At 41.2% G+C, this 26646-nt stretch overlaps 1 protein-coding gene across 6 annotated transcripts in view; it reads right to left on the bottom strand.

The window, feature by feature from the left end:
• Window positions 1-19945, bottom strand: part of ITSN2 (intersectin 2) — an 80276-nt gene extending 60331 nt beyond the window's left edge. For 2 of the 6 annotated variants that reach the window (XM_084203065.1, XM_084203067.1), the window contains exons 1-2: window positions 19851-19945; window positions 6827-6890 (exon numbers count right to left, since the gene is read on the bottom strand). In XM_084203065.1, the coding sequence (XP_084059191.1) occupies window positions 6827-6857 (31 nt within the window). In that variant the 5' untranslated portion in view covers window positions 6858-6890; window positions 19851-19945. Of the gene's footprint in view, window positions 1-6826; window positions 6891-19509; window positions 19786-19850 lie in introns of those variants that run through there. The other 4 variants (XM_084203069.1, XM_084203068.1, XR_014616048.1 and 1 more) reach the window with 3 other exon arrangements.
• Window positions 19946-26646: the final 6701 nt, after the last annotated feature.

Raw genomic sequence — 26646 nt, 5'->3', positions numbered from 1 at the left:
AGGAGAGACTCTGTTGGCCTTCCAGCCCACATCTTCTCCATCAGAAATAGTTCATACACTAACTCACACCTGTATATTTTATTGCCTCAAGATTTCCTGTGAGACACAGACCTGTGAAAGCACTATTATTTGTTTCACAACAAATTTCACTTGTAGCTGGTAAGAAAAAATAAGTGTACCCTTTTCAGTACAGTTATGCAAGTATCAACACACCCCGTAGCAGGTGCAGAGCTTCACACCAGTGAAACCAGGACTTTTCAGGAAAGATCTGTTTCCTACAGAAACAACTATGCTGCAGAGATCATGGTTTAATGCTAAATCATGGTTATGAGGAGAAATGCAGGGGGAAATGTCGGTGCATAATTTAAAATATACCACCTCTTATTTATATTTACATAGATTAAAAATTTTTAATTACTTCAGTAAGATGAAGTAAAAGAGCAGCAAGAGTTCTTGATATTCATTTAATCTTACCTGTTCTTGAGACTTGCATACAGAGAACTTCACATCCAACTAAAGCACAAATGTTTTCAGCTTATTAAAACATCTTCTCTGAAGATAGCCAGTATGAATGCTAGTCCCATGGATAATGACATTCTTTCAGCTTTCCAGGGTTTCACCCCTTGCAGCTCTCTCAGAGATGATTTAAAGCTACTGTCCCATTGTCAGAAACACAACAGATGTCCCAAAGAATGATGCAGTACACAGGAAAGCCTGAACACACAAGATTCCTAATTAAAGTAATAGGCATTATATAAATATATCTGACAGACCACAATGCCTGAAAAATGTGTTTGTTCTTGCCATTATAATTAGTGGGCTAAACCTGAACTCATTCTGCCAATACTGATTAGTATTGTCTGTGGCCTGCTCAAAATGATGATCACAGATGATTTGGAATTTAGTAGCTGTTAAGATGGTGCTACTTCACACAATGCTCATCAACCCTAAATTGCAACAACCACATGAAATGGCTTATGTATTTCACAAATTTGGGAGTAAAACCTTCAAGGAAATTAACATTTTAACAGTCAAAGCAATTTGAAACTTGGCCATGTATTAGATTTATGGTTTTGAGTCTTCTCAGCTAAGCCTTCAGCCTTGTGCCCCATTTTGGGGAAGTATTTGTAGACCTTCTTGTGTTTTTTTTCTTTGTTTGGTTGGGGTTTTTTTTGGTTTTGTTTTTTGTTTTGTTTAGGGTTTTATATGCTTTGAAGAAAAAACACCAGGAAGCCTCTCTGATATCCAAAATGAATAAAGCAGCTTACATTATAGTATTAGTATTGCAGATAAAAACCATCCTGGGTTTCCCACTCAGTGAAAACTTACCTTATAAAAGCTAACACATGATACAAACGAAATGAAATCTTAGCAAAACAAAACTTTAGGCCTAAAGTAAGTTAACAGCTCGAGATCTAACACTAATCTTCATTATTATCTAATTCTTCATTACATTTTAGGAGCACTGGATTGGAAGGGACTTCCAAGGTCACCATGTGCAGATTGCTGCTTCTCCAAGAAACTCTAATACATTAATTCCTTCCTAAAATGCAAGTTCTGCCTTAAGGCAATCAGATTTCCTCCTTGACCATGGCCCAGAATGTCACTGCTGACAGAACCATTCCCATTTCCAGACCAACTACATCATTACCCCTGTGCTAACAATGTACTCATAGACAAGCTAGTTTCCTTCCTTAATGTTGTTCTTTCTTGCAAGAAAAAATAAAAAGTAAACTTATTTACTGAGTAGGAAATGCAACGAAATTAAAATTAAAACCCAAACCAAAACAGTAAGCTTTTATCTGGGCAGGTTAACAAAGGCAATCCCTTTATTCTTTCTCAGCACTTAATTAATTACGCTGAAGCCCAGCTCTGTATCTATTTCACTCCCTGGGTTCTTTTTCTCTCTCTTAAGCAGATAACCCAAATTCTACCCTCTAACCCAGAGCATGTCTCACCAGGGCCTGAAGCAATAGCACACAGCACTCCTTATTTCATCCACCACATTTTAGGATGCATTTCCTCTCCCCCAAATCACGTAATTACTACGTGATCCTCTAACATATCCGGTTGCCTTCCTTATTAGTCACAGCCAGCACACTGCAGAAATTCTTCTAGCCCATAATGGTATGGCTAAAAAGTTATTTGAAGTCAGCACAGCAGAAATGTGATGAAATTCAACCAATGATATGCAGCCCATATTGTGTAATTCTGGCTAGAAAATTACTCCAGAGTTTGTCATCTTCCAATTTAACCAGGCATAAGTTTTCTTTTTACTGTTGATATTGCCATAAATAACCATAAAGACCGCCATCATGATAAAATCCAAGAAGAATAACATGCTTACAATATTCTGGTCTAAAACTTGCATTTTCTTTCCCTTTTAGCCATTTATTTCTGTAATCAAATCCAACCATGGCATCTGTTACATGTTTTCTACAAAACTCAGGTATTGAAGAAGGCACAAAGTGCAACCCTCCCTTGTTAAAACCTATTTCCATTTACTCTATTTAACATAGACCTCCATGTCTAACTATTTTTTCCTTCTAAGATTTGCTCTTACATCCTCCATGTGAATCGTATTGTGCTCACAATTAAATATAAATAAGACACCTGGTATTATGAAACCCTACAGCACTATTTCTGACTTACAAGATTAAAGAAAACAAATAATATGGCAGGCACACCGGAAATCCAATTTTTGGCAGGGTGTGACAGCGGGAGATAAACACCCCTCTGACTTGAGCATATGAATTTTGCTCCATATCAACTGGCACCACTGCCCTCACCAAGAGGAAGTTTTAGATCATAAATAAAGACAGAGAAAATATTTGCTCTTGTCTTACAATTTCTTTCCCTTCCATACTTTTAGATGGGAGAACAAGTTCTGATACTTGTTTTGCAAGGTCTAATTCAGCTTTGTGTCTTTATCTACACTTGTTGACATTCAAGTCTACAGTTTCCATATCTACAGTGCACACAAGGTGAAGAGTCAGGTTGCACTCAAGCAGCTTTTAATTGAACTCTGATGACCAGGGTTGATCCAAATACAAAAACATTCAGACTGCAAAGCTTGAGACTGACTTTTCTAAAGAGAAGGTGCAGCAGAACCTCTTGGTGAGTGTTTTGCCCTTGACACCAGGGAACCAGGACCTCAGAGAACCCCTTCATGTCTACTTTAGTCTCCAACACACCTAAGTGTGAAGACATAAAATTCACAGCAGCACAAAATCCAGTTTTACTTATGAAGGTTTGGAAGCATGTGAGATGAGTTACAATTATTACTTTCTACACCTCAGTTTATCAGAGGTCTTCCTGCTGGACCACAGAAAATTTATATCGAAAGGAAACAGGTGGTAGAAGGGAACAGAAATGGCAAATAAAAACATAAACAAAAAAAAGCACAGCCCAAAAATTCCAATGGTACTTAAGTAAACAACATGAAAGATACTGATCAGCAAATACTGCTTTCCTTGTTCCAGGTGGTCCCTTAAGAGTAAATCTCCCCAAAACCAAGATCCATCAGCATGGATATCAAACCCTGAACAAATCTAGCCTACAGAAGAAGGGAGGAGAGTTGGAAAATAAACATCTTGCAGCTCCTCTCCAGCTAGAAAGAACACATCCCATGGCAGTGAAGGTTACTTCTTGCAGTGACAAAGGCAGCAATCACTGAGACAAATTAGATGGAAGTACATTTTAACCTATTAAAGCCTTTATCCTTTTAAGTGTCTTTTGCAGTTAGTATATTAACTTTTTCTTTACAAACACAATTGCTGAAGTTGTCATTTAGTGTTACAAAATGCCATTTCCAACAGCTTTTGCAAGACTTGGGATGGATTCCTAAGCAAGCTTTGTTTAGATGGAGAACTGTTTGCAAGAAGAATCAACTCCTATAAACTAGGTTTGTATTATCATTTTCACAGGAATAATGACCAATATTCAAGCAGTTACAGGATAGAACTAAGCTCTCCGTAGGGTATCCTCAATCCTGTTTGCTGACTGGGGAGAAGGAAATGCCTGGAGTGGCTCTTTGATAGAACTGGACTCCACATAGATAAATGTCTCTTATCCATCTGCTGCTGTTTAAGAAACACAGTGCTCAGCCTTCCCTGTTCATATAAAATGTCACCATAACCTTTACATTTTGCAGAGGATATAAATTTGTAAAAACCAGCGGGTCTGCGCTGAGTTCCAGAAAAATCAACACCCACTCTTTAGTCCTGCTTTTCCTTTTTGAATTTCAGCTTGTTGGTAAGGCACCCACAAAGGTCACCTTGGACAGCAATGGAGAGTCAAAGGGAGCTCCTTTCTGGGCACGGTGTCCTTTCATGACTTTCAAGAGAGGTTTATCAACAGCAGCTGCCGCCAGAGCACACGAGGTTTACACGTGGGCAGCTCCCAGCACAGCACAGTGGCCACCAGGACACGCTGAGGCTGGACAGGCTCAGGACCCTGCTTGGCCAAGGTAAGTTCTGAAGGTGCCTCAATGAAGCTGAGTCTCTCCACAGGAGCTACACGCACAGCTCAGCTCCCCTTCCTTCTCAGGATCCTGCACAGAGCTGCTTTCTCTGCTTAGGCTGGTAAATAAAGTGTTGTAGCATCTCCCACTTGTATTTGTTTGAGGCTGAGTATTGGGCTGTGAACACTGCAGCTTTCAGGCTGTGTCACATAATCACACACTTGTACACACATCTGCTCCATACCATCCCCTCACTTTTCTGTGACACTGAACACCAAAAATAACCCAGAAACGGAAACTACTTCATGCATTACACTACTCATGAACTAAAAGCTAAGTATATTGTACCTTGGTAAGAATAAGAGGTTTTTTTCCAATAGAAGGAACCCACTATTTCCCCCAGCAGCATACAAAAGGGAAGGGTCAATGCAGTGCTAGCACAAAGGTGAGGCAGGCAGCCAGTGCTCCCAGGCTACAGCAGTGCCTAATGGCTTGGTTGCCTCACACATCACCTCATTCTTCATCTCAAGCTTCAAGTCACTACCAAGGTCTAACTACATAATTAGAGGTTTCCTGCAATGAGTGGCAAATGCAGGTGAACTACTTTGAATGCAACTACTACAGCAGTGCTTGTAAGTGGCAAGTAGCAGGGAAGAGGAACAAAGATTAGAGAACAACTTCAACAGCTCAGTATTTACCTAGAAATCACATTAAAACTATTGTTTAAAACACCTGACTTGTTTGAAATTTCACCAGTTCTGATAAGAAACATGACTTCAAGGCTACACACAGCTGACACAGTCATCCAAACTACTCTGTGAGGAGCAACAGTTTAACTATTGCCTGGTGTCTCTCTTCCCCACGCTCTCCCTATTACTGCGCCTTCCAACACAGTAAAATTGTGAGAGGGGAAAGGCAGCATCCCCTGACACCATTCCTTTTGAGAGTGGCAGACAGTACTGCCCAAGGGATTGCAGATCAAGGATATTCTCCCAAACTAAGGCTTCTGAGAGCAGTGTACATGGTCAGCACTGACAGCACACTTGCAATCCTCCAACAGAACTAAGGAATAAAAAGCCAAAACTAAAAGACATCAAATAACTTATGCATACATCAGCCACTGAGATAGCCAAGAACATAAAGCTGTACCTTCTCCAAAGAGAGCTTCTGACTGTTTATTTTGAATTATGAAGCAAAAAACATATGGCAAAAATAAAAAAAAAAATTCCATTATGTCCAATTAAGTGAAAAAAATTATTTGGGATTTCCCTTAGTATTTATTGACTCCTTTTACTTGGCTTTTATTGTAAGGTCTGCGAAAGAAAGTCTGGAAAAAGACTTTCTGTCTTTTTGACTTTGTGTCAAAGGTGTAAAAGCAGCTGACTGTATAAAAAAAACCAAAAACATTGATTGCACAGACTTATTTTTTTTATTAAATACCTTACACTTACATGAAACAGGTTTGTAGTTTAATAAGAGGTTTAATTTAAAATCTGAATGTTGTTCTGGGGGGAAAAAAAAGACCCAAAACCCCTTTCCCAATTTATCTCAGTGACAATTTTCTAAATTAGTTAAAGATCTCTCAGTCCTGCAGTAACCTTCACAGACAAATTAAATAAATACTCATTCCTGTATCTATGTTTCTATTTTTATCAGGAGAAAAACTCTTTATCATGAGTATCTGACTTACAAAACATTGTTTCTATACTTGCATTTTCATTCTGGCTGGCTCTGTAAATAACAACATGCAAATGTCACATTTCTTTGAAGGTCTTTGCAAACTGTGCCTTCACAAATAAGCCTCCTCTAAAAATAAAAACTCCATCCCATACACATACAGAGGAACAATTTTAAGGTTCCAACTCTCATATGTCTTTGAAAGGAAATCACCAAGAAACAAATTTAAAAGTTTCTGTAGTGCAAAGAGCACAGTCAAGAGGAAAATGCTTTTTCTCTTTTTTTTTTTTTTTTTTTGAGAAGGGCTGATTGTTTTCATCAATGTCACAAACTGCTCGACAGGTTCAAATATTTTGTTTAAAACAAACAGCGTAATGGACCATGATGGAACACACTTTGTGCTGAATTACATAACAGAAAAGGTATGCAAGTTTAATCAACTATTACTTTGCATATTCCCTGCCTGAAGTCAGGCAGGCTCCACTCCAACTCGCACGTTCGGCGCTGGAAATGCCCCGCGATTGCCATCGCAGCCCAAATGACACTGCAGTGATGCTGTGCCCTCCCAGCCGACAGCGATCGCGTCTGCAGCAAAGCGACCCAAACGCTGCTGCGGGCACCAAAAACCACAAACAAACAACAAACCCCAAACCTCCAGCCCCGCCTGAGCACCCCGCAGCTACTCACCATTCACGGCTGCGGGAAACTGAGCCATCATGGTCCCGACTGCGCCCCGCTAGCCCTCAGCCATCTGCAACATGAAAACATCGTGCATTAATAATGCAGCAAGGGCAGAGCCGGGCCCCGGCCCCGCTTCCGACGGCGAACAATGCCCGGCCGGGGCTGCTGCTCAGCCAGCGGCATCACACCGGGGAGGGGTGCCGGGAGCTTTTCTTGGTCTTTTTTTTTTTTTTTTTTTTTTTTTTTACTAGGGTGTGCAGTGCAGTCCCGAGCCTCGTGGCAGTTCTTAAAGGAAACAGTACCAACTGTTGGGAGCGATGTGCACAAACAGCTCCCGGCTGGCCGGGACGCATGGCTGAGCCCCAGCACAGCCCTGCCAGCGCTCCCCGGTAAATATTTAGTGTTTCATTTAAAAAAAAGTTCAGAGCTCAGCTCCTAAGCGAAAGCTGCTGCTGAGCGAAGCGGGAAAACCAATTGTTATTCAAATTCATCCACTCCAACACTCCACTCACTATTAACAAAGAAAACACTCTTACATGATGTATTCTGAAGAAAGGGCTTGTCCCAATAAAAATCTGTCATCAGCCAGTTTTGCATAAGCAACACAATGAAGTTATCCCTTCTCCTGAGCTACTGCCTAAACACCTAAAAGCAGCATTTAAACGGGGTCTGAACAGAATTTACTTCCATAATAAATCTCAAGAGTACTAAGATTTTTTTTTCTAGTATGTATTCTTTCAAGAGTACCTGTATAAAGAATTCTTTAGAACTGCAAAATAGTCACGAATAATTATCGGAGGGAAAAGCAGGAACAATTCATTGCTTTACAAATATAGAACTAAGACAATAAAGTGAGCTTGTGCTTCGGAAGAGATAATTTCACTTAAATACTGAAATTTATACATCATTATCATTGTGCTCTCTGTGGAGAAACTTGTACAGGATGAAGCTAGAAAAATGAAATATTTATTTTAATTAAAAGAAACATGAATCACATCTTGCTCACCCCTTTTCAGACACCAAACCTCCTACCCACACACATACACAAAAAACCTCTTCACCTCAATACAGGCACATATTTTAATATTAAGTACAGAAATATCACATCCCCCATACTCCCTTCCTGCATAGAAACTCTTGCTCATCTCAGCACAAAAATCACACAACTGGAAAGCACTCCAGTTCCACCTGAGGACAGGAAAGCATTTTTTGTATCTATTGCTTTTGTATCTATTGCTTCAATAAAATTAAAAATGTCTGGGATCAGTTGTTAACAATTCTTTCTCTATATATAGCTCACATCATCATTATTATACATGCACATTTTTTTGGCTACACGCACACATATACATATGTACTTAAAGAAAGTATATGGAGTGGTTGGTGAGTCCAAATGATCTCTCACAATGACACAAGGTATCAACCACAGAAAGATGAGAAAAGGAAGCATGGACCTGTTCCAAGACATGGACCTACCAAGCAGCCTACCAAGAGACACTTGAGATCTATAAAGAGCCTTCCTGAAAAGTGCTGCCAATGTTGTAAAACATTTCTACAGCACATTTCTCTGCAAAAGCTGTTCTGTCAAGGAGATCTAAAACAGAACCTGAAACCATGACACAGAAGCAGGATGATGGAGAACACCCCCAGAATCAGCAGACTTCTACCTGCATGTGACTTGTTCCAGATTTAATCTTACTGGTTAAGGGCTACATATATGAGCTTTCCTCCAACTCACTTTATTCTTTTAATTTCAGACAGCTTTTTGATTTTTTTTTAAATGAGTAATCACAAAAACATAGACTATCCCAAGCTGCAAGGGACACAAGAGGATCATTGAGTCCAACTTCAGACTCCATGCAGGACACCCTAAAAGTTAAGCTGCCTATCTAAAGAGCACTGGCCAGCACTTCATGAACACCAGCTGGGGCCATGACCCCTTCCCAGGGGAGCTTCCCGTGCATGTTTGCCCCCTCTGTGGAGAGCTTTTCCTTATATCCAATCTCAATGTGCTCTGAAATGGCTATAAACAATTCCCTGGTGTCCTGCCACCAGGAGAGACCAGCACTTCCCTTGCTGCTCCCATCATGAGGAAGGGGTAGTCAACAATGTGGTCACCCCTTCAGTCTCTTCTCCAAACTGGACAAACCTCACGTCCTCAGCTGCTCCTCAAAAGTCTTGCCCTCTAGTCCTTTCACCATCCTTGTTTCCCTCCTTTGGACATATCCTGGTACTTTTACATACTTCTTACACTGTGGGGCTAAAAACTGGACACAGTACTTGAGGGGAGGCCTCACAACACAAGTCAGATAATTATCAGACAATACAGGTCTTGAGAGTAGACTGATTAACTCTTACAGCCCTAAATCTTAAGATTTACTTTTAAAATATTTCATACAACTCACAGTTACACAGTAGCATTTTGCCTTGGTTTTGCTGACATGGCTTGTCCAGACTGAACTTTCAAAATCCTCCACTGCTGAGCACATGAGTGGGAGAAGTAACCCAGGCAGCTTCATGCACAGTAAATGGGGAAACCCCTTATCCTCATTTTAATGTCCCTAGAGTCACAACTATACCACATTTTAAAATCAGTTTCAACTGAAAACTTCTGAGGACTTTGATGTCACTTTTGCTTGGTGAAGATCATTCCTGTTTATGAAGACCCTGCATCTATGGAGGACGTATGCTGCTGGTTCATTTTCATCAGCAAAAATAATAAGCATCCCTGCCCAAATTATCAACATGGGATTTTTCAGTGTACCTGAAAATTCCCCAAGTCTGGGCTGAACCAGCCTGGTAAATCTGTGCTGGGCATTGCCATGCAGATGAACCAACACCCAAGGTGGAAAAACAGGGAACTGCCCAATGGGTCTGTACTGAGAGTACATTACAGCAGTGTGATGTGATTAAATCCTGATTTAGCTCTGTTGCCTCACTAATATGTCTATATGTACACCTTGTTGTATTTTAAATAAACACTAAACTTGAAGGGAACCAAACACTCCTATAGTAACCCTTACAAACAGAGAAAACTATGACCTTACAGAGGCAACCAAAAATCATAAATGGGACTTTTGCAGGATTTTGTATCTCACCAGCATTGGGAACACAGTCTTATTCATTTGCACAGATCCACATCATTCAGACACCAGGACTACACCAAGCACAGATACTTCTACAGTGACAGCTTCTCAATTGTACTAAGAAGTAAAAAAAGGAAGAATAAAAGTATGTCTGTAGTATAATTTCCCCTTGATTTTTTTTAAGAAGGAGGAAACAGTCCAGTAAACTTGAAATCTATGCACATTTTTCAAAAGTCTGGGAAAACAATCCTTCCCAATGAATGGAGCTTGCCCTCAACAAGTATTCTGTCTTCTGCATTTTTCCAGCACATTCCAAAGGCTTGGAGATTATGCATCTATCAAAGCTAAAAGCAGCTTATTTTCACAAATTGCAAATAAAGTTGCTGCAGACACCATCTATAAAGATTACAAAGGTGTAAAAGCACCTTAAGCCTTTAGGACACAAGTGTGAAGCACTTATTTTCCAAGAGGAATCACAGCAAAATATTCTCACTTAAAGACAGACTTTTTTAGATAGATTCTGATAACTTTTAATCATTAATGGAGGTGAAAGCTGTACACATACAAGGACCCTCTTTACACAATGCCATACAGAAATGTTCACTGAAGAAAGAAAATAAGAATCAAGAAAATACTATAACCAATGTCCCAAACAGATGATATGGATGAAATTATGGACATTGCCACCAGAGCATTTCACAGAAAGCTGTTTCTGCAAAATGCTCTAGAAGATGTACTTGGTGAACGCAGTCATCAGTTGTAAGAAACCGTTGCAGACAGTATGAAATCCATGGTGTAACAACAGGATCAAACATCCTTACAAACACTGTAGATGACATTAAGTCCTGCTGCCATTTAGGGTGAAAACAGGAAAACTTGGATCTCACATTTAAACAGCAGAACAGCAAGTTCTTGTAAACAAGCCATCTGACTAGCCCAAATCTTTAAAGCACTAATTGTTTTCACAAACTGACCTGCCAGACTGCAACTTCTGTTCCTGCTCTCAGTGTTCATTATAGCTGATACAAGTGGAGAAAAGAAATGCGGAGATTGCAAGAAGCAGGGGGCATGTCAGGACCATGCTGAAAGCATTAGAAAACATTAGAGCTGGGCAGACTGCAGGAGAAAGGAAAAAAGCTTTTTGTTTTCTCTATCATAGGCATATTGCCATTTTATGAAGGGCAGCCTTACCACAATCTTTGTTAATATTTATACTTAAATCAATTTTTTTTAAAAAAACATTTCTCAGAAGAACCACAGCCACATAGCTTTAGTAGGAATGAAGGTCTGGTGCACCAGGCTCTGTCTGGAAGAAAACAAATCCCATGGAAGCAGCATGTGTGGTCACACTATTACTCTTTTCCTTCTCTCTGTGGCAGGAGGAAGATATGTTGCAGAATTTTGCTGCAAGAGCCAATTAGCAAGGACAGAGACTGCAGCACTAGTTACCTGATTTACTCTTTGCAACACCTGTAGACCTGGACAAAGCAGTGACAAAGCAGTGACACTGTAATAGCCCATGTAGTTGTTTGCTGGCTTTTTTTTTTTTTGATTACTCTCTTAAAAATGAGAGAATAAGAAGCATTAGTAAGGCATTATGAAGCAGCACAGCCTGTAACTTCTCTTTGTCTTTTTGTTCAAGACATACTGGTATGAGAGTTTACTGATAAAAAAAAAAACCAAACATCTCAACATTGTGGCAGGTCAAGCATTTATCTTCTTTATACAGTACAGTTATACACAGCCACATGGCCTTTTCAAAATGCACTGTGGCCAGCTTACAAAGTCCACCCACTCTGATAACAGATGAATGACATCAGTGACAAAACGGAGGAGTTGACTGTGGGTAGCACATTGCTGGCTCTTCCTGCTCCCCCTGCTACTGTTGATAACAGTACTGAGAGCCTCAGTTAATATTTTGATATTTAAAAAAAAAAAAAAAAAGAGGCATTAAACATTTTGCTTCTTAACCCTATGGTATGAAACCCCTTCCTTGCTCATAGTGAAAGAGAAACTTCCTACCCAACAGTGAGCGCGACCAGAGGGGGCAACAAGGCTGGTGAGGGGCTGGGAACACAAACCCTGTGAGGACAACTGAGGGAGCTGGGGGTGTTTAGCCTGGAGAAAAGGAGACTCAGGGGTGACCTTACCACTCTCTACAACTTCCTGAAGGGTGGCTGCGGTCAGGTGGGGGTTGGTCACTTTCTCCAGGCAGCAACTGACAGAACCAGAGGACACAGTCTCAAGCTGCGCCAATGGAAGTTGGATATTAGAGAGAAGTTTTTTACTGAGAGTGATAAAGTTCTGGAATGGCCTGCCTGGGGAGGTGGTGGAGTCACCATCCCTGGATATATTTAAAAAAAAACGGATGTGGCACTTGGTGCCATGGTTAAGTTGAAGTCTTAGGGCTGAGTTGGACTCTATGATCTTGAAGGTCTCTTCCAACCCAGTGATTCTGTGATCCAGACAGAACACAAAAAGTTTTTTTCTGACAAATACCTTTCTGCCCACCTTGCCTGACTAAGATGCTTTCTGAACTGACTGACCATCCAAAATACAAGGATCTCTCTTTCTGTTCAAAAAACAGAATTGTGTGGTCGCTATTGCTGGGCTTACTCTGTTTCTTACAAAGCTGCTCAGCTGTGCAAGCACCCATTCAAAGTATCAAGACACAGTTCAGCTCTCTCCTCTGTTTCTGGAGATTAAAACTGATCTTTCCTTCCTCCTTTCTAGGAGAAGATTTTTCCCATTTTATTTTTAATTCTCTACATCAAGGCAGAGACCTGCAGGTCCCTCTCTGTGTGTCCCTCCAGCTTCAAACCTTGTTTGCAAGGAAGAAATTGTTCTAAGGGAGAGAATGAGAATCCCACTTCAGGAAGCTCACTATTTAATTCCCTGGCCCTTCTCCCAGGAGACATAAACTTCCTCAGGAAAAGACGGGAATTGAACCCAGCTCTGTCACGCCCTGGGAGAATACATTCACTCACCTGATCCCAGACAGACATCACCACCTCTGCTTGCTTTGCTTAGAAAGGAAATTAAAAAAAACCCAAGAAGCAGAGGGTAAACTATTTATAAGATTTTTTTTTGAAAGGCTCTGAGCTTCTACCTTCAAGAAGCAACTCTATGCTGCATAATGTAACCTTTGCAGAGAGCTGAGCGAGATATGCTTGCTCCTCAAGGGGTGGTAACTTAAAATACTCTTGTGGTTTTTTTGGGTTTTTTTTAATGCTTCCTACTTTCCAATTCACATGACTCCACACTCCATATGCCTTTTTTTTAGATTCTGTTTTAAAACACATCAATTCTCCCATGTAATCATTTGCGAGCTCTGTGCAAGCACCCTTAATTGCTGTTTGGTCAGGTCCACACACCTTGAAACTTACAGTTCTCCACTTTTACACTGGAACTCCTAATTTATGTCAATGTGAACTTGGGCAAGACAAAAGTATTTGATGAGTTGTCTTCCTTTCATTGTTTCCTTACTTCAACCATGAATAGAAACATGAGAGCATAAGCTTAGTTTTAAGCTTATTCATTTAAAATCTTGCCACCCTAGAAGAACATTTTGAGCCCGCTCCTGTCCTTCCATCAGAAGCACAAGCAAAATGCTAACAGAGAAAAAAAACTAACAGAGGAATTCTTAACATTATTTTCTTCTTATGATAGAAGAAATGCTGCTTAACTTGGTGCTCAGCTTTCAGACATGGATAACAGTGCAAAATATACAGAACATCTAATGGGCTGCTATAGCAAAGCATGAGACAAAAGATGCATGAGCACTCTTCTGTGCTCAGCAGAAACAATCTTGGAGTATCTGTATGACTAATGAAAGTAAAACATTCAGTGAAACTGGATTTACAGTTTAGGTATCTGCTTTCAAGCTGGACAGGCGCACAAAACCATCAGGCTTAACTTCTCGAAATTGAATGAGATGACAGGCAGAGAGGAGAAAGGCCACAAGATGCCTTTAAAGCACAGAAATGGTGTTTATCTCTGATGAATCAAAAAAACAGGGAAACCTCGTGGGAGAAGAAGCAAAGATTAGCATACGGCAGTCAAAACAGGAAAAAGTAACTAGGTAGGAGTATTTAGTTGGATAATGGATGGGTAAAAATGCATTCCCCAAAGTGACACTGAAAAGTGTGGGTGTAATGGAGATCCCCCCCAGCACAGGGACTCTGGGAACAGCACACTGGTTCTGAGCTGGACCCAGGACACAGGCAGTGTGGCACAGCATCTCCCACCTGCCCCAGCTGAAGACTCCTGCCTCTGACCCCACTCCCATCCACAAGTCACATCCACGCTCATATTATCAAGAACAGTCCTTCAAATAATCCAGTTGAAATGTGGTCTCTTAAACCTTTAGCACAGAGCTCTAGAGCACACAGTAATAATGTTTTGACCACCAAATTGAATTTCATGATCTTAGGGAATCAATTATCTATCACCCACGTTAAACAAAAATCTCAATATCATGTAAAAGGGGCAAATGTATCCCAAGGGACAAATGTATCTTAGTCAGAAAGACACATGTCCTACCTTAAAGTCATAAGAGTGTAGTGGAAAAAGCCAGAAAGTTTTAGCTTTTGATTAGTAAAATTCTTGATCTTTGAAAGATAAGACCAAAGTATTATTTAAATGTGGTCTGATTTTTTGATACATTTATTAGTATAGCCATAATAGGTAATTTTTTTTCACATTCCAATTGTAATATTTTTAGAAACAAAGAAAAGTTAACTCCCATTTCCTGTTCTTCCCTTACTTCATGTGTATGCTGTTGAATCACTAACTGCAGATACTGCTCATGACTGATGCCACAGCATTTCACAAGCTCCACTTGCATCAGCCTTGAACATTTTCACTAGTAGAGCCAGAATTATCTGCTATTTCTGAAGCAGCAACATCCTGTATCAAAGTGTCTCCAGTCAAACTGGCTGCTCTCAGAATCTCTGTTCCAAGGAAGCTGTGACTTTTCTGGATCAACCATACCTTTTCAACTATCTGTAACTGCCAAAATGTTTAAAAATAGTTCTCAGGTACTTGTCCTCTATTAGGTAATTCCAATGCTTTGTGCTGTTACTGTCATCATGTTACATCATTTGAATTTCATGTGTTGTTCTGAAAATAAGAGTTACACAACACTGTGCTCACCTATATATTAATGTTCAATCCATTGTTTTAACTCTAGGATCCAAGTAACCAACACGGGCAGGCTCTGTTCCTGTACTGACAAAGTTCTAAATACTCTTAATTTGAAGAAAAATGACATTTCACCAGCTCCATTTTTACTGTATAATTTTTATGTGGCCTAATCCTCACCTTTACAATATTTGGTGCTGATGGCACAACAATACCAGAAAAACGAGTTACTACAGTCCCTGTACCATCTTGCAAAGGGCAATAAAACAATGTATACATAGAAGTAAGAAGAACAAAGAACTCCTCATGAAATAGTCTCCTGTTTGTTTTCTAAAGACTTATCCTTAAATAAATCTGAGAATTAAAAAAAAAAACAAAAAACAACAAACCGAAACCCACCATCCTGATAGACAAGTGAATTAATGAAAGCAGTAGCATTATAGTAACCAAGCAACCAGAATGCCTGAATTCTTAGCTTGCCTTTTTCAGAGTATAAGACATGAGTAAACTACTTTGATGAACCCCATCACCCAACATGAACCAAGCTTAACAGAAGGGTGTCCTTTGCAATGATCTTAACTGAATATAATATTCATAAAAAGCAGGCAACCAGACTGAAAAGGTACAACCAAATTTAGTACCCTCAAGGGAGAGAAAGACTGCTGTATGTTTGAGTGCCTATATTAGACACCAGAGGATCCACAGGGCTGAAAGCTGCTCTAAATATACTGACCACAAGAAAAAATTCAACACAGGCTCACATCTGATCAAACTCAGACAGCTAATGCCACAGAAAACAAGGCTTCACTGCTCACAGCTGGCTTAAAATTTTGGCTTACATTGGTCTGTCACTGGAAGGAACCTGAACTTACACGTAGACATAAATCTCCTAGTTCTATATTGATCAGAAGTCAGACAGAATACCAGAGGGAATTCAGCTACCTGCAATATTTGCAACTAAGCATTTGAAAATTTCAGGATCACCTAAAACAGCTGCCTAGCCCTTCCAGAAATCCAATCAGGAACTCTAACATGAGCGTTTCCCTTCAAAATAGTCTGATGTGTCATCTATCACCAACCAGGGCACACAAGAAAAATGCAATTTTAAAAGGTGAAGTTAAAGAGTGATAGAATGCTTTTAAAGGTAAGAGGAATAGAGTAACTACCCTACTTCACCCCATATCTAGGCTCAACCTCTGAACCTCAAAGTATACTTTGTGCTGTTTTCCTGACAAGTGATAGTGCTTGAAATAGGTCAGTCCCTCATAAAATGAAGAGGACTCTACAATTAGCACAACTCTATCTTTGTTATCTTTATAATCACCAATCATCACTTAAGACAAAAAAGCCTGAGAAGGGTCACTGACTTTCCCAATCATTCAGCCACATACAATGAACCTTCTCATTCAAGTAACATCCCAAACTCTGTATCAACCAACTACTGCTCTCATGATTTTCACAGAACAACTACATCAAAACTCACCCCAAAACTTAAAAACATGGCAGGATCCATCATCCAATATCCTTTACCAAGAGATTTAACATTGCACTGGACTGAAAGCAGCTTTTGAAAGTCAAAATAACTTGAAAACATGTAAATAGAGCATTTGCATACATGTACATATGGAACAAATCACAGCCCCAATGCTGCCAGGAACACTGGCTAATGTCACTGTAAGACCAAGCTCTGCTATTTTTGGAGGGTCTTGGTGACTGGTCAAGGATCCTGGTGACTGGAAAAAGGCAAACAGAAGGCAGCTAAGTCTCACTTCAGTCCCTAGAAAGATCATGGAGCAAATCATTGTAGGACCCACCTACAGATGCTTGAAGAAGAAAAAGGTGAAGGGAAATGGCATGTGGCTATTGAGGACCGACCACCTCTGACACATCTCATCTCTGAGATGATTTGCCCTTTGAACAAGGGCACAGCAGCTTGTTTTGACACCACAAAGGCTTTTAACAAGGTCTCCCACAGTTTCCTTACAGCCAAACTGGTGGAATATAGTTTGAAAAAGCTGACTGTAAAGTGGGTGAAAAACCTGCCTGACCAGCAGACTCCAAGGGCTGTGGTCAGTAGTCCCAAATCCATCTGGCTGGAACTAGTGATGCTCCCCAGGAGCTGACACCATGGCCAGTATTGTTTAATGTCTTCACTGGCAGCCTGGGCAAGGGGGTGGGATGTAGTTTGAGTCAGGGTAGGTACCAAACTGGAGAGGGCTGTCCAGTGAGTTTTTGGGATCTCCACCCTCAGAGTTAATCCCAACACTACCAGACATGGCTCTGAGTGACCTGACCTGGCCATGCTTTTCATAGGGTTGGACCAGAAGATCTCCAGAAGTCCCTTCAAAACAATACTATTCTGTAACTACAGAGGTAAATAAAAACAAATAAAAACAATAAATAATACAGAGGTAAATAAAAACAAATGGAAGCAGTTAAAAGCTTTTTAAAAACAGAGATAGTGGAGCTATTTCCTTTCAAGTGAAAATAGGCCAGAAATTAGCATTACAAATAAAGATGTCTAATTTTTGAAACAGTTTTTAAAAAGGTTAAGAGAATAGCTCTGGCCTTTAAAAGTAAAATCTCATTAAATGCTTTTTTCATATATTTTGCATGCTGATCAAATTAAATATTTCGAGGCAGCAGTAGATAACCTGTTAGTTAAAAGTCTGCAAGTAAATTATCTCTCAGACCAGAGACATCTGTCTCAATTTGTGACAGGAACTAATCTGGACTACACTGCCTTTCAGGAACTAAATCCACAGTATTTTCCTGACAGATGCCTATTCTCAAAGGCTGGGAAGGTTTCTGAAAACACCCCAAGCAAAGCATGCACATCACCTTTCACTTTCCAAATGCTAGCTCATTTTCCTCACCAGCTCCTCACCAGCAGCTCATTGAAGAAATACTATCACCTACAGACTTAGCTTCATTTTTCATAGCTTGCTACTTTCCTATGCCATGACATTAATTCACTTTTCAACATTAAAGACTACAACAGAAATATCTGTAAAAAACTTTACTGTAAGTACCGCTGTGGTACAAATCACTGTAATACCTGAGTCTCAATAAATAAAGCCTTCTCAAAAACACAGTTCAAAATCATCCACCCTCACTTTTACCTTGATCTATCTCATACAGTCTACAAGAATGGTTAAAAAAATAAGTACCCATAAAGCTATAGTGCTTTGACCAGCACCTATGGTAGATAACCCCATTATTTTAATGATTATTTTTATGATAGGTACCCCGTTTTGTTATTGTTACTGCTACAGGAGCATCATCCTCTTGGTTTCTATTACAGTGACAGCTACAACTCCGCCAGGGATTCATCCTGTACCCCAGATCTCGTACAGATGGAGGAGAAAAAAAGTAAATGCAATTCCCTCAGGATAGTAATTAAAAGGATAAGCATATTCACTTGATCTAATTTAGGCATCTGAGTTAGGAGGCTAATCTAGCAAAAAATTCTGTTCAACAGAGAACATGGAACTGCCTAAATCCATGTCTGCAGGCATCACACAGTTCTCTTCACATCACAGGGAGCCCAGAGTCCGAATTAGGGTTTCTCTGAATACTCAGAGGTATGGTGGTGTGAAGGCCCCTCCCAGATGAGTCAGACTAAAAAAATACACACAAACAAAACAGAGGAGGTAGAATGGAAACAAGGTAACAAAAATGAACGAGATTGGGAGCAGAACGAAGCCCAGGTAGCTATTTATCCAACTAGTTCCTAGAGCTGGTTACTTCTCCATGTCACCTTCCTATCAGCGGATATAGACGTTTGTTACAAGCGAATTTCATATGAATGATTAAAAGTTCTTGAGAGAAAGCAGCAATTCATGCAGCACCGATGTTACCCACAGCACATTCTGCTTCACACACCCCCCGAGCCCTCCTGTGCACACTCCGGCGGGGGAGCTGCGGCCGCCACAGGCCAGCACCCACAGCAAATGAGTCCAAAAATCATCATTTTCCCAAAAGAGCGACGCACAAGATAGGGCAGGCTGGACACAATGGCAAAGAAGCTTGAGACTTCTCATTGCCGTGTTTTAAAAGGGGAATTTCCGACTGATGTTTAAGAGAACCGCTGCAAGAATTACTTCAGAGAACGCAGGCACTATCTTAAAGCACGATCTACTTTCGAGTTCTGCTATGTGACAGATGTCAAAGCCCCAACAGCCCCGAAAACCATCTACTGTATTCAAAATGGTACCTTAATGTTTAGGAAACCGAATCACGTACCTCAGCCTCATTTTATTCTCTGAATTACGACATGCCGCGGTGAGAAGTCGCGACCGAGAAAAGCCAGTCTATTTACAGACAGAGCAGTTTGCAAACTTTAACTGCAGAAACCAGCTCGGTTTCTCCAAACCCCGCGTTTTCACAGCTAACCAGACGGAACAAAATCACCATCACCACAAGGAACGGGGCTCTACAAACGCGTCCCAATCACCTCACCTCGGCACCTCGGCAGGGCGCTCCCCCGGGCGCTCCGGGAGCTCTCCGGGCACGGGCACCGCGATCGCTCCGCTCGCAGCGCACTGAGGGAGCGCGGGCGAGCAGCGGCAGCGCCGGCAGTGGGAGCCGCCGCCGCCAAAGCCCCAGACACCACCCCCACCCAAAAAAAAAAAAAAAAAAAAAAAAAAAAAAGGGAAAAAACCCACCTTAAAAAAAAAAAATTTAAAAAAAAGAAAAAAAAAAAAAAAAGGAGGCCAAACTCAGCTAAAGAACAAAAGACAAGAAGTAAAGCGACTCAAGGCAGCGAAGCCCACAGCGCTCCCGCCCGCGCCCCCCGGTACCTGTTGCGTTGCCCCGAGCGGCGGCTCCGCCGGGCCGCGGCCCCTGCGCCTCCCGCGGCGCTCGGCCCCACAACATGGCGGCGGGGGCGGAAGCGGGGGCGGGCGCTCCCCGAGGCCGGGCTCCGCCGCTGCCGGGACGGGGCTCTCGGAGCCCCATGGAGGGGTCGCTGTGTCCGGCAGTGCAGCCCCCGGGTCTAGGCCGGGCTTGCCAAACAGTGCCGCGGTTCGGGAATGTCGGCACGGAGCCTGTCGGTGCCTTTGCTCTACGGTAACAGCTACTGCTTAAAGACCTGGCTGACAGAGGATTTACCCGGTCCTTGCTCACCTCTCTCACTCCCGCTGCCTCCTCATCTGCTCCATAGGTTATCTTTGCTTTAGCTTTCCGGCTGTGTCCCAGTCCTATCTCTACTAGAAGCTGGAAAGCCGTGGCCTCTGTTCTGCACGGGCAAAGCTCCCAGATTAAGAGAATTCTTTCACCTGGGAGCACGTAAGAGCACCCGTAGTCCTTGTCCATGGGAAGGAACCGTGTCCCGCTGGGTCCCCACACCGGTGCGCAGGGGGCTGCACCAGCTGCTAAACTGGGCTCACACCAGGCACTGCTCGGGGACTGAAACACGTAGGGTTTCAGGGGTTTATCTTTCAAAAAATTAAAGAATCCTGCAAGAAGGCAACACGTCGAAAATGCCATAATTTTTAACCACCAAACGTTTTCCTTCTCCAGGGAGGGGATCTCGCCGTGCGGACGATTACAGGGCCCTTCTGCTATGCCTTTGCTGGGTAGATAATTACCTATCACCTTCGTACAGCCCAGATTTTTCCACTGACTCATTCTTCTGGGTTCCTAATGAGCCTTTCCAGTTGGTTACACCTTTTATCATTCACGGTGATTCCAGAAGAGTCACGTTCCTGTGCCATGCAATGGCTGTGGCCACATCCTAGCCCTTAGCACTGGCAGGATTTGTGCTTGCACACCTGATGTCTGCATTTGCTGTTGCAGCTGCCACATTGCGCTGGCAGCATTCATGCATTTACCCCTTGTGACCTCCTCAGCCCTCATCTGATTCACTGCTTTTGAAGATACAGCATTCTCCTCCTTCACACCCAGCCCAAAAACATGCTTTGTATTTTTATCCTATGAACAGACAGCAGTCTCAGCTTTGATGCACAGATATTTGCTGTGTAGGTGGATTAAAACATGTGTTATTCAAGGGGCCCAGGTGGCTCTGGGCTGTTTTGAAGTCATCTGCAGATTTCATAAGCAGTGCTTCATATAATTCCAAATAATTATTTGGGGTAACAAAGCAGCCCTTGGTCAAGATCAGGCTTCTCTGAAGCCCAATTAAAAAGTCTCTCATCTGACATTTTTCACTTGAATTACTTTATAACACCTCTTAATGTACAGTCTTTAATCTGTTTAGAACACATTATAGCGATACAGTTCTAAATGTGACTTTGTTGTGTTGGCAACACCTCCAGCCTGCTCTGGACTGAAGACAAATGCTTGCACCAGGCATAACAGTTTACAGAAAAACCATTGTAGAGAGGATTAAGATAACACTAAACCAGATAAACACATTTCTTCTCATAAGACAAAATCAATCATGTTACTGATTACAGTAGTTAAGGATTGGGAAGGGCAATGTGAAAATCTGTGAAGGAAAGTCTCTAAGAACTAAGTTCTAAGGTTAGACAGATGTTGGAGATGTTTGGTAAATACAGCTGATCGTGCCCTGAACATTGAACTAGGTGACTTTTCAAAGAACCTCACGGTTCCTTTCTTCTGTAATTGATGTTACTGCCACATCCCACTCGCAAATGAACTTGGGCCATGGCTGTGCTTAACCACTGGCATAGAGGTGACAAAGTACATAAAGCAGGAATTGCATAGAGGATGTTAGGATATTTGATTCTGTAAATATGACAGATAGGGAATGAACCCTCTGCTTTATTAAATGTGAGATCCCTACAGGGAGCAGCAATGTACCTCAGTTGGGGTAACTACACACCTTGCCTAATACCTCCTTTGAGACAAAACAGAAGCCAGGAAAATCACAGAATGGTAGCATAGTTTGAGTTGGAAAGGATCTTTAAGGGTCATCTAGTCCAAACCCCCTGTAATAAGCTGGGATATATTCAACTAGATCAGGTTGCTCTGAGCCCTTTCTAACCCAGTCTTGAATGTTTGCAGAGATGGGGCATCAACCACCTCCCTGACAGTGTTTAACCCCTTCATTGTAAAAAAAAACCCCTTCCTTATATCTAATCTAAATCGACTCTCTGGTCTAAATCAACCCCTAATGGTTTAAAACCATTACTCCTTCTCCTGCTAAAACAGGCCCACTGAAAATTCCTCTTCCCATCTCTTTCTCAAGTCCCTTTAAGCAAAGAAAGGCCACAATAAGATCTCCCTGGAGCCTTTTCTTCTTTGGGCTGAACAATCCCAACTCACTCAGCCTTGCTTCTTACCGGAGGTGTTCCAGCCCTCTGTGCATCTTCATGGCCCAAACTGGACCCACTCTAAGAGGACCACATCTTTCTTGTGCTAAAAACCCCAGAGCTGGACACCCGGTGGGGTCTAAAAATTACCTCTTTTGACCTGTTGCCTGGGGAGGGAGGAGTTGTAGGGAATTAAAAATTCAGCTGACTCCCTTGCAAGATAATCTGGTATAAAAAATTAGTACATCAAAACTTTATTTGTTCTGATTCTACACAAATTCAATGCATCTACGTTATCACAATGAACTGGAACTGATCAGAGATACTAGAAGAATAAATATCTGTAAGATTAATTATCAGAAAGAGGAGGAGGAGGACTCACAATCTGTAGTGCAGACACATTTGTATGCAGCAGCTCCTCAAGTCACTGTTCCTTGGAAACAGAGTATGTAAACATACAATGTTTAGTGCTGGATATGAAAAAATGCATCCTTGAAGTAAAGCTGAACTCTTACTCAACCTACGGGTCTTACAGAGGTGTTTTATTAGTAATGTCCAAGGCACAAACTAGTATTACATCTTTAAAATGGAGAATGAAATTTGTTTCCACTCAGAGTTTGACTACTGCTTGAAGCAGGTTCAAAAGAAATACTGCCTTTGGGCATCTCAAGGCTTGGAAAAAGTGCTTTCTGCAAGCTTCAACATGTGGTTTTGGGGGTTGATGTCAAATACCAGGTGAAATTAAAGTCCCTTCTGGTGACAATACCCTTCTAGCAATGAGTAGACAGTGGCAAAAAACTTAACACTGCAGGAATGACTTTGTTTCAAAAAGCCATTAAAGTAAGAGAAATTGTTTAATAATAACTGATAATAGAAAAGGGAGCTGAAAGGAGGAGAAACCAAAGGTATGATAAGATAGAGGCTTGTTCCAGATATAGGGGCAGTGTTGCAGCACGACAGCTACTCAGAGGAGACCAATTAAGATGAAAAGTGTGGGAGGAGCAGAAAAGAAGTAGGATTTACTATAAGCAGTGTTTCATCCTCTAGGATTGTTATGGTATCATTTATTATCCTGGGCTTCTAGTGGGAGGTGTCCCTGCCCGTGGCAGGGAGATTGCAACTAGATGATCTTTAAGGTCAAACTCAACCCAACCTATGGTTCTATGATGTCCTTGTCATGTCTAAGCCAAAACCAACACACAACAGCAAAACCTAACATGATATAGTGAAGATGGAGAAACTATTCCTATTACTAGCAACTCAATTTTCACATTAAGGCTTTACTTTTTGATCATTATGTGTACTCTGTCTCAGTTTCCTGTTACAAGCAATTTTCCTATCTTTAGAGTAATAAGGAAAGATCTCCACTGACAGCAAAAAAAATCATTACTAGAATTGCTTAGCCTGAACTGAGTGGCAAAAGGTAACATGACTTCTTCTCTGCTCTTAGTTTACCCCATAATACTGCTTTTTTCCTTTGCTCTGCTGCAGGAAAACACACCAGAGTGAATGCTTTATTCTCCCTGTCCAAGCCCTCTGACCAGGCAGTGTCTAAGCTTGATGACAGACATCTTCCTGTAAATGTATGTTTAAAATACATAAAGTTAAACCAGGACCAAATGTACACCAGAAATCAGTTACTGTAAGAATAAGCCATGCTTTGTGCACTGGTCAGAAATCAAGGGACGTAAAGCAACAACTATTTCTGAGTGGTCAAAAAGCAATAATTGCTCAATAGCAACCTGCACACATTCCTCCTGTAGTGACCTGTTCAATTTTGCTTCCTAGTGAGTGGCATTTCCTCATCTGGAGAGTCCAGCTTGTTGTCCCAGCTATAAAGAACTACTTAGGAACAGCCACACCTACCTGATGAGTGACAGCTCTGACCCCTTTATTAGATTCAACTCTCTTATTCATGCTACATTTTCTTTTCCACCTCCTCTTTTTTCTCTCCAGCAAACACAGAAGCAAGGAGCCCTCACTCAGTGCTGCTGGAGGTTCCATATTTACAGCAGTGCCAATTGCTTTCCTCCTTTTGAGTAAATGCTAGATACTGTCTTTTAACCCACATCTTTATTTAAAAATGGAGGCAAAAAACCAGAATGGGATAAACAAAAGGACAGGTATATTTGCTTTCCACACCTAACAGAACAAGAGTGGTGCATTTCTGATATAGATTCTGAGTAACAATTTATCAAAAAGGCGTAGAAGGCACAAAGCACACACTGCATCAAAAATAGAACTCCTAGAGGTGTTGGTTTGCTTTCTGAACCAGAAGCCCACACAGGTTTTAAAATAACAAATGGCTACTGTATTCATTTTGCAGGATTTTCTATTACTTCATAGCTGTATGAAATAAAATATTCATGTCCCAACTTTGTTCCCTGCCAAGCACTGATATTATTTAGTAGTGGATGGGGAGCTGGACTGTATTTGTTCAGTGTGGCAAAGGCTTCTTTGCCTACCGCACTGAAATAAGTTTGAGATTTACAGAACATCTATGTAACCATAGAGAAAGCAGCTTTCCAGACAGGCCAGACCATGTTGTGAAGGAAGGCAGTGCTGACTCATGCGGACTGAATTATTGCAAATAAAACTTTGCCAACTGCTGAGCAGACACAAGGGTTTTACTTGCTATCCCTAGCTGCAGTGCAGGCGGGCAGAAACGCTCAAGCACACAGGAATTTCACAAGTGCCAAGTGCTGACAATAGCAGAGTAATGGGGTTAAGCAAGGTTATTTGTTGCAATTTTACAATCCTCATGCCACAATTAGTAAATAACACCTTGGTAAGACAGGGTTGCAGGTTCATTTCATCTGTTTCTCCATGCTGAAGTTTTGATGCAAGCCAAGAAGCCACTCTGATCCCAATAGGCTGGGATCCCTACTGCATTTGCTACAAATGTGTTTTTTCCCCCCACATCTTTCACTTTTAGGTGCTAAAAACCTGTTATTTCATACATACTGTTGGGTTCTGAGGACCAGTACTACTTTCGAGTAGTGTACCTCTTGTGTACTGAATTTTGCGAGGTTCTCTGGAATTACATGTTGCTTTTAAGGAATGAATAACAAACATTGTGGAAAATTAGAAATAAATCTTCTCAGATTTCAGAATGTTTCATGAGTTGCTGTGAAAAGGAAATTTTTTCAGATTCATGGATTTCTCGAAAGGTGCAGGCATGCTATAAAACAAGTACATGCTATGATAAAGATAGACAAAAAAGTGTAAAACAGTAAAGTGAGTTTATGATTAATAATATAATTAATAAAAACAGGAATTCATTGAGAGGGCAAAGAGATCACTGTGGTTTTAAGCTGGTTTATGGAAGTCTACACAAAAGCTCTGTGTTGATGGGATGCAGAAATTTCCCCTGACTGTAGCTCTGGCTTGCCTGGTGTAATGCTGAGAATTTGAGGTGCTGCTGCCCCCATCTGCCTGACATCCTGCTGGACTTTTCCATTAAAAACAGAAGCAAAGGCAAATTCTTCCATCAGCTGCAAGTAATAAGGTTGTGCTGTACCTCGAATCAGTAGCAAACTTGTTGCATTCAGGGGGTTAGATCTAATTTTGCGGTATTTCCTCAAAACAGAGTTGACCTCTTAGGTTTAGGGGTTTTTTTGCAGTTGAAAGTTGTTTTTGACCAGAGGTAAGTCTGTCAGAGCAAGTCACTGTAACTTACGTTGACATTAAAGTTTAACAGAGTTCAAGCCAGAGCTGAAATCAATGGAGTGTGAAAAGAGATCATACTATCAGCCATTAATGCTTCACTCGAATTTTCATGCAAGGTTTGCCTTGCTTTTATCCTGCTTCTTGCTTTGGAATGGGAAATCTATAACAATTTGCTGATCTACTTCACTGATCTACTCCAAGTCTTTCTGAAAATTCATTTCCCACAGGAGTTTTGGCTGCCGAGCCACTAAACACTTAAGAACAAATGATTCTACTATTTGTGACCAATAAATCCTCACCTGTCTGTTAAGTTTAACCTTCAAAGCTAAATAGTTTAAGGCAAAATTATCCTTCTGTTCTGTGTCAGCAGTGTCAGGAAAAGGGCTTTTACTGTCTAACAAGATAAATCTATCAGCACTTGGCATTGGCAGTCCTTCCAAGAAATACTGTACTGTGTGGCTGAGGCTGAATTTGCTTTTCCTCTTCTGAACTGGGATCATCATGGATTGGATGCCACTGCCTAGATCAGTATCTTGGCACTTAGTGAGCTTATTAACTGGAGAGACAACGGCAAACATGGCAGTTTCAACCTGCTGGAAAGACAAAGAGTACAACAGTTATGTCCCTGGCTTCTGCCATGCTGAAGTCCTGGCCCATTTTGTCTTAGAAGGAGCCAGCTCAGCTCTGCCTG

The sequence above is a fragment of the Fringilla coelebs genome (assembly GCF_963513975.1).
Source record: "Fringilla coelebs genome assembly, chromosome: 3".
Lineage (NCBI taxonomy): Eukaryota > Metazoa > Chordata > Aves > Passeriformes > Fringillidae > Fringilla > Fringilla coelebs.
This window is presented reverse-complemented; position numbering and strand designations above follow the sequence as displayed.